Source organism: Halichoerus grypus, chromosome 4 (genome assembly GCF_964656455.1).
Source record: "Halichoerus grypus chromosome 4, mHalGry1.hap1.1, whole genome shotgun sequence".
Lineage (NCBI taxonomy): Eukaryota > Metazoa > Chordata > Mammalia > Carnivora > Phocidae > Halichoerus > Halichoerus grypus.
In genome coordinates, this window is record NC_135715.1 from 29,888,536 (window position 1) to 29,902,829 (window position 14,294).

The 14,294-nt window shown below is 40.7% G+C and overlaps 2 protein-coding genes across 18 annotated transcripts in view; one reads left to right on the forward strand and one right to left on the reverse strand.

Annotated features, from left to right (window-relative positions):
• SCEL (sciellin) overlaps positions 1-558 on the reverse strand; it is a 301,422-nt gene extending 300,864 nt beyond the window's left edge. For both annotated transcript variants that reach the window (XM_078070236.1, XM_078070235.1), the window contains exon 1: positions 413-558. The gene's annotated coding sequence lies outside the window, so the exon portion shown is untranslated. The remainder of the gene's footprint in view (positions 1-412) is intronic.
• Positions 559-597: 39 nt separating this feature from the next.
• Positions 598-14,294, forward strand: part of MYCBP2 (MYC binding protein 2) — a 272,286-nt gene continuing 258,589 nt past the window's right edge. For all 16 annotated transcript variants that reach the window (XM_078070219.1, XM_078070220.1, XM_078070224.1 and 13 more), the window contains exon 1: positions 598-1,236. In XM_078070219.1, the coding sequence (XP_077926345.1) occupies positions 935-1,236 (302 nt within the window). In that variant the 5' untranslated portion in view covers positions 598-934. The remainder of the gene's footprint in view (positions 1,237-14,294) is intronic.

Consider the following 14,294-nt stretch of genomic DNA (forward strand, 5'->3'; position numbering starts at 1 on the left):
ACGTAGTATGTCAGAAAAGTACTACTGCATTAAGGTTTAGCTGTGGTAAATGTTGAGAATAGAACTTAGGAATGTGAATTATCTGTGAATTCTACTTTCTTATCTGTGAATTCTACTTTCATAGAAAAGAGAATGCACTAGCTTACTACCTGTTTTTCGAAATAAAAGCCATTTTAATCCTAATGATAAAAAATCCAAAATAAAATCGCCAGAGATACTTCCAGTTTGGCTGGCCTTCTCTGCCTTTGATTCTGAATTAACCAGCGCTGTTCCCAGTAAATCTTCATGTTGGCAGCACACACTTTGAGAAAAAGTAGCAGAAGAGCGCGTAACACTCATTCTCCGGCGGGGGGGGAGGGGGCATTCCCTCTTTCAGGTCCAACTTCTCCCACCTGGAGAGGAACCCCATTACCTGAAGCCAAGAGCCTGTAGCTGACAGCCTTCCCAGCACTTTCCTTACTCTTCCTCAAGCTGCTAGTAAAATCCGGAGAAGTGGATTTCTTTCAGATTCCACACAACTCAAACGCCCCACACCCAAAACCCTGGGGCGGAGGGAGTGGTGGCGAGGGGGGGTGGGGAGGGAAACGGGCCGGAGTTACTGAGCATGTGCGAGGAGTGGCGCATGCCCAGTGCGGACGGCAGCTTCCCATTGCGGGTAGCCCCGGCGGTGGCAGCGGTGGCGGCGGCGGCAGCGGCGGCACCGCCTCCTCCTCACACTCCCGAGGTGGCGGGGTTAGATGAGCGGTCCCAGTAGCGGCGAGGGCGGCACAGGGGGGAGAAGGAGAAGACGGAGGAGGAGGACGCTGTCTTTGTAGTCTCCTGCTGCGGGAACGAGAGGCCGTCGCCGGAGCCGTCGTCGTTGGAAAAGGGCTGTGTGTGCGCGCGCGTGTCTGCTTGCCCGGCCCGCAGGGACGAGGCGGCGGCGGCGGCGAGGATGATGATGTGCTCAGCGACTGCCTCCCCCGCCGCCGCCTCCTCGGGGCCCGGCGGGGACGGATTCTTCCCAGCCGCCACCATCTCTTCCTCCCCGGCGCCGGGGGCGCTGTTCATGCCGGTTCCCGAGGGTTCCGTGGCTGCCGCGGGGCTGGGGCTGGGGCTGCCGGCCGCGGACTCCCGGGGTCACTACCAGCTGCTGCTGTCAGGCCGGGCCCTGGCCGACCGCTACCGGAGGATTTACACAGCTGCGCTCAGTGACAGGGACCAGGGGGGCAGCGGCGCTGGACACCCAGCCTCCAGGTGCGTCTCCAGTGCTGTTCCTTGGGCCACATGCGGCATGTGTGTGCGTGCGTGTGTATGTATGTATGCATGTATGTGTGTCTGCATACCTGTTTACTGAGCTGTCTTTCTGCAAGCGCATGATGCTGGGTGGTGGAAGCTCTTACTGAGAGAGGGTGCGGTGGCAACAATTTCTACCCTGTGTGTGTGACTGTCTTTGTGGGGGGTTAGTGAGAGTGGGAGGTAGCATGTGATGTTAGAAAGGGTGATGGTGCAGGTCGTCTATGACACGTGTGTGTGTATTGTTGAGGAGGGAGGAGGGATTGGTAGAGGGTAAGAGGGCATTGCACGGAGAGAATTTGCAAGAGTGGTGAGGGAAGTGGCGTTTCCAGTATCTCTGCCGCAATGGTATTTGCACGTATTCTACCCACCCCACCCCCCCGTGATATTCCATCCTCCACTTTCCACCTCCCTTAAAAAAATCTGCCTTTCACTAAAGGGGAGCAATGGTATAGGTTAAGGATAGTATCATATATATAGGATGAGTTTTAGATAATCATGCTGTTGGATAAGGCATGGAGTTTAAATTTAAGAGATTTATGCAAAGGGGATGCAGAAGGAGATTTATGTGGATGTGAAGGGTGTCTGATAGAGATTTTTAGAGCTGTACTTTGGTAACTGGACCTTTTGGTATTCTAGAGATGTGATTGCAGCTGCACTTGTGTTCTGATGTCCCATCAGCCATTTCCCTTCATCTTATGTTCTGTTTCCTCCCATTTATAGGGTTTAGAGTAAAGGGGGGTGAAGGGGTTTTGTAGGGAAAGGGGGAAAGCTGTAGAATTTCGAAATATGACTGCTTATACAGTGTTTAGTTGCCACCAACTAGAAAATTTGAGTGGCTCCTACGTCTCTTACTAGGCTCGCTGTATCTTCAGATTCCTTGATGTAGGAGATGTTAAATCACTTTCATTTTCTTTTTCTTAAAATGTGGGTGTCTTTCTGCTGAGGGCTCTCCTATTGTGTTCTTTTCCATGTCCTTACATGCCACATACCCTGAAGGATGATGATTGACTTGTTTCACCAGCTTGGCTTTGACAGTGGTAATTGGGAGTTGGCTTCATCTTTTTTTCTCACAGCTTCTTACAACACATGGGGAAAGCATAGTAGTATTTTGTCAAATAAGTTCCAGAGTTTACTGCATTTATTGCATGTGCAGTGTATTAGGCAATAACAAGATGTCCTTTAATTATGAAAGGGACTAGGCTGTTACATCAGGTATTTGTAGTTTACCATTGTGTACTGGATCTCTTATCCATTGCAGAGTTGTGAAGATGGAGCTTTATTCACACTTTTTCTGGGTAAACCAGTCTTCTCATGTCTATAATTGTTTACAGGATTGGGCAGTTTATCATGTGGGTATAAATGTATGTAACTACCTTTTATTATCTAAACTGAAGGCCACAGTGGCACAAACCTATTTCTTGCTCATGTTTTTGAAAACAGCACAAAACGTCATTAGACAGTTTGCTCTGATAGGTATAATTTTGAGCTGTGAGTCTCTGAATTATGGCACTTTAGGTACATCTTTACAAACCCCTCTCAAAGAACTTGAATTTATTTTGTATGTTGTTCCAGACATAATTTGTGACTGGTATTTCTATTTTAACTTTCTACTAGTATACTTGTGTAAATACACAATTTTGTGTATCTAGAGCTATATTAACAGTTTTAGACAAAATTAATATAGATTAATCAGATATATAACATTTATTCGTGATTTTTGGTCATTGATCCATTTTTGTACAACCTGTCAATTACAATTAATGAAGAATTAGTTCAAATATTTCAAGAAGTAGTCATGGAAACCAACCTTAAGGTGTGTAATATTGCCTTCTAGTGCTTGTTCAGAACATTATTGCTTATTTTAGTTCACATTATTTTATCTGAGTGAGCCTGCAGCTATCCTTTATTGAGGATTTGCTTAAGAATTCAATCGCATTTTTGTTAAATATGACAGGGCAAGTGGAGCTAGGATTTAGGTTGTGAATGAACGGTACAATTATTTGAATAGGAGCACTAGTTGAGTTAGAGGAGAAGATGAGATCTTTCAAAGACAGAGAATGGAGCAAGAATAGAGGATGAAGTTCTAGTGAGCTTCAAATTTAAAGGTGTGAGAGAGAGGAGATAGTGAAGGAAGCTGAAAAAAAAGAGATAAAGAATTAAGACAGCTGTGAGACAGTGGCACGTCTGGTCTTAAGAAAGTGGATTGAAAGTCCTCAGCAGTGTTAAATGCTTAAAAAAGTGAGAACATTTTCCAGGTCACTGGTAACTTTTGAGGAAGTGGTCATAGATGTGAGGAGTCATTGAGAGATGTTGGGGTAACAGGGAGTTGCAGGGTTGAGGAAAGGATATTCAAATATGGGAGAGTGGGTGGGAAATGTTCAGTGAGTGGAGAAGGAGAAGTTAAAGAAGTGAGAGAGAGGATAATTGATAGAGAGAGGTCAAAGAGAGATCTCAGAGACATGTTTAAGATGTCAGGTGGAGAGGTTAGCCATTGAAAAAAATTAAGGGCTAGTCTTCCTTTAATATAGAAAGGGAGGAGTTAGTATTTATAAAGACTAGAGTTTATTGAGGATAAGAACCGTATCCTACTCATTTTAGTAATCCCAACATACAGCACAGTTTTTGGTATCCATTCTGTAAATATCAACTGTCTGCTGTGTGCCAGGCTCTGTTTTATGTGCTGAAGATGTACCAGTGAGCAAAATAGACAAGAGCTCTACTCTCTTGGAACTTTCACTCTAGTGGGGAGAAATAGACAACTGATAGTTTCAGGTAGTGATAAGTAACTATGAAAGAAATAAAACCGATTATATGTGATAGACGATTTATAGTGGGAGAGCTATTTTAGGTAGGGTGGTCAGGACAGATCTCGAGATTTAAGTTGAATCATAATGATGGGAAGGCAGATCTGAAGGAAGAGTGTTTTAGAAAATTATAAAGGCTCTGAGGTGGGAACAAGCTTGTGTTCAAGGAACAAAAACAAGGCAAATGAGTTGATGTCAGTGTTGAATGAATTAATTACTGTGGATTATATTTTACATGTCCTGTAGAGTAGTTGAGGGATGCAAACCTAATGGAGTCAGTGACTTTGATGGCATTTTAGTGAAGTGGTTAAGAGCTTGGACTCTGAAGCTAGACTGGTTTTCAATCCTGGCTTTACCACTTTTTAGCTGTGTGACCTTGGGTATATTATATGACTTATTTGCTTCAAATTAAAAAAAATTTTTTATTGTGATATAATTGTCATATAACATTATGTTAGTTTCATGTGTATCACATAACAATTACATTTTTGTATATATTGTGAAATGATCACCATAATAAGCGTAAACATCCATCACCACAGTTACAACAGTTTTTTTCTTGTGATGAGAACTCTTAAGATTTACTCTCAGCAACTTTCAGATGAACAATACAGTATTATTGATAGTCACCATGCTGTACATTACACCCCCATGACTTATTTATTTTATAACCTTACCTTTTGATCACCTATACCCATTTTATCCACCCCCACCTCCCCACCTCTAGCTGCTACCAGTCTGTTCTCTGTGTCTATGAGTTCAGGCTTTTTGTTTTGTTTTAGATTTCACATATAGGTAAGATCTTACAGTATTTGTTTTTGTCTTATTTCACTGAGCATAATGTCTTCAGGATTCATCCATGGTGTTATAAATGGCAAGATTTCCTTTTTTATGGCCAAATAATAATTCTCTGTGTGTGTGTGTGTGTGTATACATATGTGTATATATATGTACATATATACATACCACATTTTCTTTATCCATTCTTGCATTGATGGACGCTTAGTTTGCTTCCATGCCTTGGCTATTGTAAATAATGCTGCAGTGAATATGGAATGCAGGTATCTTTTTGAGTTAGTGTTTTCATATCCTTTGGATAAATACCCTGAAGTAGAATTGCTGGATCATATGGTAGTTCTATTTTTTAATTTTTGAGGAACCTCCATACTGTTTTCCATAACAGCTGTACCAATTTACATTTCCATCAACAGTGCACAGCGTTCCCTTTTCTCTACATCTTTGCCAATACTTGTTATTCCTTGTCTTTTTGATCACAGTCATTCTAACAGGTGTGAGATAATAATCTCGTTGTGGTTTTGATTTGCATTTCCCCTTTTTTTTTTAAGATTTTATTTATTTGAGAGAGAATGAGATAGAGAGAGAGCATGAGAGGGGGAAAGGTCAGAGGGAGAAGCAGACTCCCTGCTGAGCAGGGAGCCTGATGCGGGGCTTGATCCTGGGACTCCAGGATCATGACCTGAGCCGAAGGCAGTCGCTTAACCAACTGAGCCACCCAGGCGCCCCATTTCCCTGATGATTAGTGATATTGAGTATCTTTTCATGTGCCTGTTGGCCATCTGTATGTCTTCTTTGGAAAAATGTCTTTTCAGGTCCTCTGTCCATTTTTAATTGAATGATTATTATTTGTTTTTGCTGTTATATGAGTTCCTTATATATTTTGGATATTAACCTCTTATCAGATATATGGTTTGCAAATATTTTCTTGAATTTTGTAGTTTGCCTTTTCATTTTATTGATAGCTTCCTTTGCTGTGCAGAAGCTTTTTATTTTGATGTAGTCCCACTTTTTATTTTACTTTTGTTTATGCCTTACTTACACGTAGAATGGGGATAATGATAATGAGGATTGTTGTGTAGATTAAATGAATTCATATATGTAAAGTGCTTGGCACATTAAGTGCTATTAAATATTATTGATTTCTGCTGAGAGTGAGGGGGCAGATGGCATTTGAGGACTTAAAAGGCAAAGATCATGTCTTACTCTTATTTTTGGTCTCAGTGACTCTGATGAATATGAGAATAATGATTTCGTTTATTCAGTGACTCAGTAAATATATTTTTGTATGAATGAACCAGTCAAAATTAGAACATTCACTTGGGGAAAGGGGTTGGACTGGAAATCAGTAAAGGAAAGTTTGATCAATTCTGAGTGTGAATGGCAATTTAGCATTGCATTTGGGAAGAACTATAGTTCAGTGGCTAAATCAGTCTTCCAGGCAGACTGCCTTAGTTCAAATCCCAGTTCTACCTTTTCCTATCTAAGTTGGCAAGTTAATTAGCATTTCTTTGTCTGTTTCTTTACCTGTAATCTTATAGGGTTATTAAAAGAACATTGTGCCTGTACAGGGTAGGTACTCACTAAATGTCAGCTGCTGCTGCTATTGTTATTATTAAAATTATATATTTAAAATTCCAGTCAGCGTGATATTTTAAGTTTTTCCACTCAACAAAGAAATGGGAAAAACTGTTGGTTGAGTTAGTTCAAGCTTAAAGTGTGACTGGAGGTCAAAGAAAAAAGAAAGTGAAAGTTTTTGGTGACATTGACCATTTGGTAAAAAGGAAAGTGATGCCAAGGAGGGAACTCATAGACTGGTAGATAAAGAAGAGTCAGGGATATGGGTTGAAGTGGTAGAAGAACAAAGTGGAAACAGTAGAGGAGATTATGGTTAAAATGGGGAATTGCTTTTCTTCTCTAAGCTAAACCCACTTAGTTCCTTCAGCTGCTTTATCTCAGATGCATGGGATTTTGGTTTTAAGAGGTTAAGTAGTCAATTAATCCAACAAAATTTCAGGGATTACTACTTGGTGCTAACCATTGGCCCTATAAAGACTTACAAGACATAGTTTCTATACTTGAGTTTATTTTCTGGGTAATGGTGAAAAATACAAAGGCAGGTGCTTATAAATGTGTTAAAGGAAATGGCATTCTGGTCTGGCATGAAAGCATGAGCAAAAGGTGAGAAAGCACAGTTTGTGTGTAGGTAATGGTAAGAATTCTGTTAGAGGGATCATGTAGGTGTTAGGAGGGAGAGTAGTGGGAATTATTATAGAAATGGAGGCTTTGGTCAGAGGGTAAGGCAGCTTGAACAGCAAGGTAAAAATTAGATTTTATTCAGTAGACACTGATGGTTTTGAGCTATAAAGAGACATTATTGTAGGAGTAGTTTAGTAAGTGATGTGGGATTGCATTAGTTTGTATATCTATATTTGTGACTAGGTAATAATTTGTTTCATATAGCTCTTTATATATGGAATCCCATATAAACACATTTTAAGGGAAAAACTGCCCTTTTGGCATATCGGTAGGTAGAAATGAAACAAATTAGTCCTAGCTCAAGATAAGAGAAAATCTTGTGATTAGGCTTAAAAATAAAATCAAAATGTTAATTTAAAAATACTTTTGGGGGCGCCTGGCTGGCTCAGTCATTAAGCGTCTGCCTTCGGCTCAGGTCATGATCCCAGGGTCCTGGGATTGAGCCCCGCATCAGGCTCCCTGCTTGGTGGGAAGCCTGCTTCTCCTTCTCCCACTCCCCCTGCTTGTGTTCCTGCTCTCACTGTCTCACTCTCTGTCAAATAAATAAAATATTTTTTAAAAAAAGTACTTTTGTATTTTAAGATCTTTGTTTTAAAAAGCAACAGAATAGTCAGAATACTCTTCTTAATTAAAAAACATTCAGGTTTATTGAAGAGGACTTGGGTTATTCGAGGTTTAATTTACATATAATAAAATTCACCCTTTTAAAATGTTCATTTGAGGGCGCCTGGGTGGCTCGGTTGGTTAAGCGACTGCCTTCGGCTCAGGTCATGATCCCGGGATCCTGGGATCAAGTCCTGCATCGGGCTCCCACTGCTGTGTAGGGAGCCTGCTTCTCCCTCTCCCTCTGCCTGCCGCTCCCCCTGCTTGTGCTCTCTCTCTCTCTGTCAAATAAATAAATAAAATCTTTTTTTTTTTTAAATCTTCATTTGAAGGGTCTTAGAACCATCATCACAGTCAAGTATAGAACATTTCCATCACTCCAAAAAGTTTCTTCAGTTAATTCCCTCCTACCCCTAGCCCCTGGCCACCATAGATCAGATTTCTGTCACTATTTTACCTTTTTAGAATGTCTTATAAATCTAGCTCTTTAAGGGCAGGACCCCAGATACTGTTAGTCTCCATGTCTTCTATCCCTCTATTTTCTGTAAATGAGAGTTAGAATTTATTTTTTTATTTTTTTATTGTTATTTTAATCACCATACATTACATCATTCATTTTAGATGTACTGTTCCATGATTCATTGTTTGTGCATAACACCCAGTGCTCCATGCAGAACGTGCCCTCTTTAATACCCATCACCAGACTAACCCATCCTTCCACCCCGCTCCCCTCTAGAACCCTCAGTTTGTTTTTCAGAGTCCATCGTCTCTCATGGTTCGTCTCCTCCTCCGATTTCCCCCCCTTCGTTCTTCCCCTCCTGCTATCTTCTTCTTCTTCTTTTTTTTTTTTCTTAACATATATTGCATTATTTGTTTCAGAGGTACAGATCTGAGATTCAACAGTCTTGCACAATTCACAGCGCTTACCAGAGGACATACCCTCCCCAGTGTCTGTCACCCAGTCACCCCATCCCTCCCACCCCACCCCCCACTCCAGCAACCCTGAGTTTGTTTCCTGAGATTAAGAATTCCTCATATCAGTGAGGTCATATGATACATGTCTTTCTCTGACTTATTTCGCTCAGGAGAGTTAGAATTTAAAGCTTCGTTAGGTTTGGGTTAAACATTTTTTAGCAAGAATGTTTTGCATATAGTGCTAAATACTGCATATTGTATCCCATCCAGGTGTTTTCAGGTTGTGTCCCTGTTTGTTTATGCTCAGTCTAATTACTTGGGTAAGATGGTACCCACTGGATCTCTCCTCTGTAAATGTATCCTTTTTTCATGTGCAATAAGCAGGTAATCATGGGTCATAACTCCTGATACACTGTGAATATCTTTCACCTAATGGTTTTAGCATCCTCTGATAATCCTTGTCTGAGTCAATTATTTCATTAGGGGTTTCAAAATGATGATTTTTATAATTCTGTTATTCTTTCTGTATTTATTAGCTGGTACTCTTCTGCAAAGAAGAGTTTTCTCTCATCAACTGGTGATGGACAGTGGTTCCTCCTAAGAAGTCAGGGTAAATGGCTTAATTCTCTCCCCTCATTGGCCAAATTAGTGTAATACTCCAGTAGTGGTATAGTGGCTGCTTGGTTCACCACCCAGATCCCTCTGCTCAGGTACAAGTTCCCCTAGCTGTTGGAAATACTGGCAGCTAAAACTGATTGCAGCCGAGTCCCATTCCAGGCCTTCCCGGGGCCAACAGAACTGCTTCCCTCAAAGTCATGCCTCTTCTTCAGGGTCAGCCTGCATCCAAGGCCTGTTCTCTTTAGGGATATAAATGTCTGGCCCTTCTACCCTAGGGCAGAACAACCTCAAAGATCCACTCCAACACCAGAGCTCCACATGGGATTGGCTGAGTCCTTCCTATGACTGCATTACAATTCAGTCTTCCTTCATTCTCCCACAGTTGTTGGTTCAAAGTTTACACTGGTAAACTTCTGGTATGCAAATCACCATTTCAGCGTCTGTTTCCCGGGGAGCCTTACCTAAAACAGTTGTGGTGCCAGGAGTGGTCTGAGGAAGTAGACTTTAAAATGGGGTTTTAGAGCTGGATTATCTGCTGTCTGCTTGGCAGTGAGAGAACCCCACTGTGGGTTGTAGATGGAGCGGTGATACTAATCCTTGGCATACAATGTGGCTGTGCAATTGTTAAAACTTTCAGTAGTGGTGAATTGGAATGAAATTCCTGTAGAAGGGATGCACTGGTGGGTGCAAATATTTTAAGCTTTTGAGAGGTTCAGGGAAGTTATTACTTATAAGGCCAGTGTAATCAGATGGTTGTTGATGAGTGACGTTGATACATTGGAGAAAGACAATGAAAGGCTGAAAGTAATTGGGGGCAAAATGAGAAAGTTAGGTGATTTCTTTAGCATTATGTTAAGAAACTCATCTTTAGTAGGAGGAAAGAAAAAGCTAAAGATTTGGCTCAAGACTTAATTTTAAAAGAAGCAGAACTCTAAGGTATGTTGAATTCTCAGAAGTTTTCTATGGCAGTGTCTGCTTTGGTTAGAAATGAATGGGACCCCAACTCTTTGGATGGGACATCTAATGCCCTTGAAAATCTTGAAACCCCAAATTCCCCCAAGCTCTTTGGGCCTATAAGAGTGGCCTTTTTCTCCTAGCTAGAGGGTAATTACATAAAGACTATGCTGCCCTTACTACACCCATCTCTTCTCCTCTCCCCTACTGGCTATCATCAAACCAATAACTAGAGTTAGGTCACAACAAAACGTACTGGGAGGTGCTAGACCCACTAAGGGAAGAAAGGGAGCGCATGTGTATGGGTACACACGCACGCCTGCTGATTCCCAGATGCACTGAGGCACCCTGAAACACCACAGTGGATACACAGGAATACCATGGGATATTTCAGAATTTCAAAGGAAACACATAGCATCTGTCACAAACAACTAGCTAGAGGTAATTCACAGTTTTGACACTAGATCATGCTACATTCCTTTGATGAAGTCATATCTTTTTGAAGTTGGATTTTTGGTAGTTGCTGTGATAATAATCAAGCACTGCACAAAAATTAGTGTGAAACAGGAAGGGAGGGTGGCATGTTCAGTCTGATTCCAAGTTTGAGAAGTTGTGCAGTGTCTAGCATTGTACATGTCCAATTATTAAGCCCTTGTGGTTATAAATATTTTTCAATTTATGCATATTATTTTTTCAAGTGGTTGAGTTGTTAGGACATAGATTCTTTTTTTTTCCTGTTTTTTTTAAATTTTATTTTATTATGTTATGTTAATCACCATACATTGCATCATTAGTTTTTGATGTAGTGTTCCATGATCCATCATTTGCGTATAACACCCAGTGCTCCATTCAATATGTGCCCTCTTTAATACCCATCACCAGGCTAACCCATCACCCACCTCCATCCCCTCTAGAACCCTCAGTTTGTTTCTCAGAGTCCATAGTCTCTCATGGTTCGTCTCCCCCTCCGATTCCCCCCCCTTCATTTTTCCTTTCCTACTGTCTTCTTTTTTTTTTTTAGCATATAATGTATTATTTTTTTCAGACTGTGATTCAACAGTCTTACACAATTCACAGCACTCACCATAGCACATAGTCTCCCCAATGTTTATCACCCAGCCACCCCATGCCTCCCACCCCCCACCACTGCGGCAACCCTCAGTGTGTTTCCTGAGATTAAGAATTCCTCATATTAGTGAGGTCATGTGATACATGTCTTTCTCTGATTGACTTATTTCGCTTAGCATAATACCGTCTAGTTGCATCCATGTCGTTGCAAATGGCAAGATTTCGTTTTTTTGATGGCTACATAATATTAGGACATAGATTCTTAATTAATTTATGTGGATCTAAGTAGTTAATAAACACTACTGTTAGGTATTTCTTTTGGCCTACAAGTGTTGTGGAAAAATTACTGGTGATGGCTATGCAAGGGCCCAATAACAGATTTCTACTTATCAGTACTCATCTAGCAACTGAATTGCTGAATGTCCTGCATGAGTAGTGGAAACTAACCATCCTTCACAGAGACCATGATTCATTTTGACTGGATTTGATACATACTTTTATTTTTTTAAGATTTTATTTATTTGAGAGAGAGAGAGCGTACACAAGTGGGTAAAGGGGCAGAGGGAGAAGCAGACTCCCTGCTGAGCAGGGACCCTGACGTGGGGCTGGATCCTAGGACCCTGAGATCATGACCTGAGCCAAAGGCAGATGCTTAACCAGCGTAACCACCCAGGTGCCTCTTGACACATATTTTTAAGTATGAGTTTGCTTTTACAGCTTGCAGGGGCTCAGCCATTGCCACTCTTTAAGGGCTTACAGAGCTTACAGATCCATCAGCATAAGGTCCCATGTAACATTGTTTCAGAGTAAGGGACCCACTTTTTATTTATTTATTTATATATTTTTTATTTTTATTTTTTTAAAGATTTTATTTATTTATTTGACAGAGAGATAGAGAGAAGAAGTAGGCAGAGAGGCAGGCAGAGGGAGAGGGAGAAGCAGGCTCCCCGCCAAGCAGGGAGCCCGATGCGGGTCTCGATCCCAGGACCCTGGGATCATGACCTGAGGCGAAAGCAGCCGCTTAACCGACTGAGCCACCCAGGCGTCCCGACCCACTTTTTAGCAAAGGAGGATTCATGGGGTCCATTTGTCCCATCATGCATCACATCACCCAGAAGTTTCTGACCTGTTAGAGCAGCAAAACAGTCTTTTGGTGGCACAACTGATGATGATACCCTGCAATTTGGACATTATACCCTGCAAGGATGAGGTCCCATCCTTCAGGGTTCCCAGTAGGAAGGACACATGGAAATAGGAGTGGTTTCACTTAGCACCACTGGTGAATTTATACTCCCATCTCTGTAGCTGAGCACTGGGAGTTAAAAGGTCCTGGTTTTCAGAAGGGAAACATTTCCAACAGAAGACATAATAGGAGTCCTATTACACTTTAAGGCACAGCTATCTCTGGGACTTGACACTCCTTTTCCAGGGAAAGGAGTTATCATTTTGACAGGGCTAATGTACCAGGCCATTGGGAGGAGGTAGGGCTGCTGTTACATGATGGAGCATGGGGGTTTGGCACAGATGTGATCTACTAGGTGTCTCTTGGTACTTCCTTTCCAGTTACGATATTAAATGGACACGAGAAGGCCTGATGACCTCACAGGATCGGCCACCTGGACCAGCAGAAATGCTAGCCAAAGATGAAGGGAATCTAGAATGACTAGCAGAAAACAGGTTATAACAAAGTTTTGGTCTTTAAACCATCTGAAACCAGTGGTGGGGGTTGTAGTTTGTCCTACTTTACTTCCCCTGGAATGTTTCTCCAGGAAATAAGGACCAACCAGAATTCTGGAGGAGCTTCTTCCAGAATATATATGAAGCAAGTGAATCCTAGTAGTATAATAGATGGACTATAGTGAATGCCATGGATTAATTTTAGTAGTTGTTTTGTAGATTATCTAGGATGTTCTAAAATCAGGCATCATTCTTTCTGATTTCCAGAAATCAGAAATGCACCCCCCCTTGCTCCCCCAACTTTTATTCCAGTGACAAGAACCTCCGTAACAATGCTGAATAGAAGTGGTGAAAGTTGCATTTTCGTTGTTCCTTAATCTGAGGAGGAATTAGTCTTTCAGTCTTTCAATATTACGATATTAGCTTTGGGTGTTTTAATGGCCTTTCCAATTTGAGGACGTTCTTTAATATTCCTACATTGCTGATAGTTTTTATCATAAGTGGGTATTGAATTTTGGCAAAATCTTTTCTGCATTTGTTGAAATGATTATACATTAAGAGAAAAAAAGGAAAAATTAAATTAATTTTTGAATGTTAAGTCAACCTTGCATTCCTGGGATAAAACCTTCTCATATGTGATGTATTATTGAATTAGATTTGCTAATATTTTGTTAAGAATTTTTGGATGTACATTTATGAAGGATATTGGTCTGTTAATGTCTGTCAGGTTTTAGTATTACGGGTATTCTTGTCTCATAAAATGATTTGGGCAATAATCTCTTTTTCTGTGTTTTTAAAAAGTTTCCATGGAACTTTGGGGCTCTGCTATTAGGTATATATACATATATAATTATTAAAACTTCTTGATAAATTATTCTTAAATATTTGATAGAATTCATCAGGGCCACCATCTGATCCTGGAGTTATCTTTTGGGAATGCTTTTGACAAATTTAGTTTCTTTAATAGATACAGGAATATTCAGATTTTTTATTTCTCATGTCAATTTTTGGAGAAGTTTGTCCATTTCATCTAAATTGTTGAACATTTTGGCAGAAAGTTACTCAGCATTCTTTTATTCTTCAGTGTCTGGGATCTGTGGTGATAATTCCTTTTTCATTCCTCATGTTGGAGTTTTCTCTTTTTTCTTTGATCAATTTAGCCAGAAGTTTGTCAATTTTGTTTATAAGTTCAAAGAAACAACTTTTGGCTTTGTTAATTTTCTCTATTATTGATCTGTTTTCTCCTTTATTGACTTTTCTGTCATCAGTATAATTTACTTCTACTTTGAGTTTACTTTGCTCTTTTTTTTTATTTTCTTAAGG